Below are 5,293 nucleotides of genomic sequence, written 5' to 3' on the forward strand. Positions count from 1 at the left end.
GCGCACCGAATGCTCAGTGGAACTACTTTTGGAGCATCTCCACTGGCTCGTAATATCGCTGATGACCCCGAGGGGTGGCCGGTAGTTGTAGTCGTTGGTGAATTGGCCACATATATGTGTCGATCCGGAGATATTCGACCCTTTGCTCAAGAAAAACCAATTTCTGCTGATGTGCTGGGGAAACCACCACCAACAGCCACTGAGTCGGACAATGACGCGACCAACTCGTCACGGGAGGAGGCACACTCGTTCCTTTTGTCAAGACTGCGAAGACATCTGTCGCATCGGAACATTATTTTAGTTGCACCTGTACGCTCTACATTGGAGTGGCACGAGAAGCTTGTGGTATTCTGTTTCGAAAAGCTGCAGGTACGTACACTCGTGATGTTGTCGGATTTTGTAGCCGATGCGTTTGCCGTTGGATGTCGGAATGCACTTGTGCTTCATGCCTCGCCCTCAGCCATTAGTATTGGTCGTGTAGAGGCTGGCGTTACAGTAAAGCAAGCAACAATGTCTTATGGACAGCTTTCCCCATTAATGTGCGAAACGACAGGGGACATCAAACACAATGTATTAACGCAACAACAAGCAAACGCGGGCACCAATTGTCGCGAAGGAGATAATCAAACCAGAGAGAGTGTCTCATCCGGTACCGCCGCTATACCCGGGAAACTACCGAGTGACGACTCTGTTTTTTCTTCCGTGTTTTCCGCTGCATCGCCGAAGGTTGTAGATTTGTTGGATGAAGTGCATCATGACGCACTTGCTTCTTTGGTAGGGGAGAACGTGTACAACCGCGTCGTTTCTTCAATGCGGGAAGGTCGGCCAAACCAAAGGAAGTTGCGAGCAACAAAACGTGACAGAGCGAGCAACAGTGGTGGTCGGAGGAGTAGCAGGAATGGTCGAGTCAATGCTGCTGCAAATGTAAGTGAGAACTCGAGCAAACGATCTCTTATTGACATAAGTAGCAGTGGGGGGGATGAGGGTGGGGAAAGTGAGGAAGATGACGGTGAAGGACCCCTCATTCGTCTCATATTGTCCGTCGCTGGTCGTGAGCCGGTTCCAGTTATTATTGCGGGCGAGGCCTTGCGTGTTGCTCCATCGCTTCAAAAGTTTCTTGAGGAGGCGGTCCGTGCTTGCGGTACCTCCCATATGAAACGCGCATGTAACGACGACTCAAACTCATCAAGTAGTTCATCGACAGCTTCGTCTTCATCTTCTTCGGGTGGCGCCTCGTCATTTTCCTCATCGTTATCGACCCCGAGTGATGGCCAGGAAGTTCTTAAAATTCAACCACTACCGATCGGAGAACTTCCATGGGAACTGTCCCTTCTTGGTGGCTCCCTTGTCTCACAACTTCCTATGCTGGAATTGTGCAAGCTTTACATTTCACGGGAGGATGCGCTTTCTTCAAAAGGGTCTATCATACGTTGGCGGTCGGTCATTTGAGAAGGGGGGGGCAGGGGAAAACTCCCGTAATATGTGTTCCGTTTTGTTGGGTGCATTTTGTCGTGTGTTTGTTCGACTGTTTTTTGTGGGTGCGAGTGTTGAAGGAGCCACTGCATTTTGTCACGTATTTGAGTGCTCCTTCTGCTCCGTTTTTTTACCCCTGTTTGAAAATGTATGACTGCGGGTGACAAGTTGAGGTGCCCTATACGGTGTATGTGCATTGCGTGTCTGTCTGTGGCGTGTTCCTTTGGATTATGTATCCCCTTGTCTACAGCAACCACTCTCCAACGAATTATTATTATTTTTTCCCTAACCACCTCACCTTTGTTACTTCAGGTGAATAATTCGGGTTCCCGCGCTCCATTGGAAAGGTCTCTACGGTGGAAACGAAAGGGGAGCGAGAGGGAAAGCGAAGTGAAGAGGGAAGAAGGTGTGCCAATATTTGTTACTAAGATGCTGTTCTGGTGTCGTCATGTGAGCTGCTTACTTAGCCGCCGTCGTCACGTCCAATATACATCCAGAGGGGAGGTGGAGAGGCTGCGTAAAACTGCTATCCTTGAGTCAGCTGCGGAGATGCCTTTGCACACGCGTTCAACCACAGAACCGAGGCTGTTGCTGTCCACTACTTGCTCGACTTCAAACACAACATCCGCAATACGCATTCTTGATGAAACAATAGAAGCGATGCGCAGTAGCTTGGGCACACAGAGCGGCAAGAGGGCAGTGTACGCCGCATCACGTGCCTTTAAAGTCTCATCGTTGTCTCATTTCATAACCGAGTGCCGGAGGTTGCGGCGGCAAATTGGTGAGTGCCGTGATACCAACAACCGTGTACTTCTTCGGCAAACGCTTCGTAATTTTTGGACGGATAATGTGGATGGGGCACTCGCCTGTTGTGCATTGAGGGGAAGAGACTTCGGTTTTGTAGCTGGGCTTGGTCTTGCAGACGACGGGCTTCATGTTAGTTTCACTGCTCTGAACCTTGCAGTTTGTAGTGTGACGCAGGAGAAGAACACTTGCACGTGCACAGACATGGTCCTGTCTCTTCACTACGTGGCAAGGGAACTTAACTTCATTGAACGAATGCACCGGCGTGAACCGGATCCCCACAAAGGGAAGAAATTCGAAAGAAAAAAAGGGATCAGGGATGATAGAAACTCACCGAACGGTGAGGGGACAAGCAACAGCAACAAGGAAATAGGACGCGGTGGACCTACGCAAGAAGAACTTCAACATCTGAGGCGAACCGTTGCGACCTTAGGACTGGAGAGAATACACTATTTCTTCCTGCAGCGCGATGCTTCGGGTGCTGTGTTGGGGACGGCTGAGGATGCCCTCCACGTTCTGGAGTTTCTTTCTATTGTGGATATCGACGATGCGGAAGACAGCGCACGGGTTCTTTTTGAGGCAACAAAACCACGGTCCCGCAAAAAAATTTATCAATTTGCCGTCACCTCGCTTCTTCGCCATGTCGTGAGTAACTGCAAAGATCTGAAGTTTACGTCAGTTGTGCATGCTTTCCGACTTCTGCGTATTTTTCTACCAGTGACGTGTCCTGATTCACCGACTAAGTTATCCCCACCACCACCATTACCTCCGCGGACGAAAGATTGGAAAAGCAGTATTAATTCAGCGGCACCTAGGGTTCTCAGTCATACAATAGATGCATTTCGTGGGGACCCTCACGATGAAACCGTTTTTGTTAGCGGGGGTGCAGAGTATTTGGAATGGAAAAGACAACTTGAAACTATGGATCGTATTTTATGGGGTCTATTTGCTGCGCTTCAGAAGAAGGATGCACGTTTTATAAATGCATTTCATTTTGTGCAGATTGTTGAAACGCTATCGCGCCTCCCACGTCACTTGCTGTCGCGTGTTCCGCAACCGAAACGGGGAAGACCCCAAGGTGTTGGAGGGACAATGGTGTCCAATCCAACGCTTGAGGCTGCCGCAGTGCATGCCGCTCACTCTGGAAACCGAAGCTCCGATAGGGAAGTGATTTCATTAGAGGAACTGTGGGCCTACATGGTGGCAAAGGCGTGCATTTTCATACCGGGTATGACGTCTGATCAGCGCCGCCGAGTGTGTTATAACTTACGTGTGGCAGTGATGAGTCGCGCCGTTTGTTTTCAATGCGAAGTGGAGGACATGCTGCAACCGATGGCGCATGAACTTTCGCAGTATCCAAAGGATTTTGACGCAGTTATGTTTGATCGCGCCTCGCCCGGAGGGGCGAGGGGATGTTACTATACCGGTAGTGGTGCATAACCGGCGGATAAGATGCTACGCGGCATTTTCGTGTCGCGTACGTGTGTGCGTATTCAGATGATTTTTTGTTTAAAAAACATTTCTTTGTCTTTATTCTTTTATATATTATCTTCACCCTTCTTGTAGCGTTTCGAGGGTACGGGAGGGGGGGGGTGGCAGAGAGTTGTAAAGTAGGGTATATGCGAAGACGAAGCCATACTTTCAAGCAAGCGTTTCTGGTGTTCATGTATTTTTTTTCTGTGTCCTTTTCCCCCCCTTAAATCCCCTACTAATATAATTTACCTATTTTCCGTTCTGTCTGTCGATAACTTGCAATGTATTTATTATGCAGTGCTGTAGTCGTCTACCTACTTCACTGATAACAAGATAAGTGTTATGATTCGCCGATTAGGCAGTGTTTCTTCCACGTCCTCTTCATCACTATGCCGTGCGGCATCAGTTGCGATGATTCCCGCTGCTCAGTCCCGCGCTGCGGTTAGGGAATTCCACAGTTTGTATAGCCTTGCGGCGTCACTTGTTGTCTGCTCGGGTTCCGTGTTGTGTTTTGCATCATGGGCGAATAACATATGCAACGTCAGGAAATATGGCCGCTGGCGTTTCCGCAACACGATTGACGATGTTATTATGGTTTCAGACTTCAAAACAGCGCGTTATATTGGAGGGTTTATTGGTTTCTTGTTCTATTGGTTCATAGTAGGTCCGAGGAAATACATGTACGAGAGTAATTTAGCGGACATTCCTGGAAATAAGCGCTTTGGGCCTTTTTAGATGGAATGGTAAACATATAACCGGACACAAAATGGATGAGGTAGAACAGTTATGCACCAGGGGATGCATGATGCAGCTAGAAATCAAAAGCTCTGATGCGGATGGAAGACGGAAGAAAGTGTTGAGGAGGAGGAGGAGGAGAGGAAAGAAGGAAGGAAGGAAGGAGTGGGGAAATGTTTAATCCACTGGAAGGATGTAGTTGCGTGCGTGAGCGAATATGCGGCGGGATTTGCCGTTCTTCAACAGTAGTAATAGCAGTAGTATTAGGTGTGGAAAAAAAAAAGGGATCCGCGTTTCCACTAACTCACACGTCTATATGTATATATATGTGTGTGTGTGTATTATCATCATAACGTCTGCAATCTAGCAGCGTTCTTCCTTCAGTGGTGTTCAGTCATTAATCCCTCATAGTGTTATCGAAGGCGATGCCTCGTGGAAGTTTTCTCTTCTCCCTCACCGAGTTGGTCGTGCATATATGAACGTGTTATTCCGACTAGGAAAGGGAGGAGGAAGCAGACATGATATAATTTACCATTTCTGCAGAAACTGAACACGTGCACACATATTCGTTTTTGACTTGTTGTCACCTGTGGTTAAGAATTTTTTTTTATGTTGTGTCAGCATAGTGATATCAGTTTTTAGGAGCGCGGATGAATGTTTTCTCAGTTCCATTATATACTCTTCCGTCTTTATTTTTTCTCTTATTATATATATTTTTTAACGTCTAATGGAGCCACCAATTGTAAGTGTAATAGTTCTTCTTACAACTTACTACTTCATACATCCACAACGATATCACAAAAAAAAA

General features: G+C 47.6%; 3 protein-coding genes across 3 annotated transcripts; all 3 read left to right on the forward strand.

Annotated features, from left to right (window-relative positions):
* Positions 1–9: 9 nt before the first annotated feature.
* Positions 10–1,449, forward strand: TEOVI_000064100 (Actin, putative; the record flags this gene model as incomplete). Its single annotated transcript, XM_067224015.1, has 1 exon — positions 10–1,449. One exon carries the CDS (start codon positions 10–12, stop codon positions 1,447–1,449), a length of 1,440 nt encoding a protein of 479 aa, XP_067080116.1.
* A 453-nt stretch (positions 1,450–1,902) lies between these two features.
* On the forward strand, positions 1,903–3,717 carry TEOVI_000064200 (uncharacterized protein; the record flags this gene model as incomplete). The annotated part of the gene is made up of 1 exon (XM_067224016.1): positions 1,903–3,717. One exon carries the CDS (start codon positions 1,903–1,905, stop codon positions 3,715–3,717), a length of 1,815 nt encoding a protein of 604 aa, XP_067080117.1.
* Positions 3,718–4,092: 375 nt separating this feature from the next.
* TEOVI_000064300 (uncharacterized protein) lies at positions 4,093–4,485 on the forward strand (the record flags this gene model as incomplete). Its single annotated transcript, XM_067224017.1, has 1 exon — positions 4,093–4,485. The coding sequence occupies one exon, from the start codon at positions 4,093–4,095 to the stop codon at positions 4,483–4,485; it is 393 nt and encodes a 130-aa protein (XP_067080118.1).
* Between the last annotated feature and the right edge of the window lie 808 nt (positions 4,486–5,293).

This window comes from Trypanosoma equiperdum (genome assembly GCF_001457755.1).
Source record: "Trypanosoma equiperdum strain OVI genome assembly, contig: ctg_210, whole genome shotgun sequence".
Taxonomy (NCBI): Eukaryota; Euglenozoa; class Kinetoplastea; order Trypanosomatida; family Trypanosomatidae; genus Trypanosoma; species Trypanosoma equiperdum.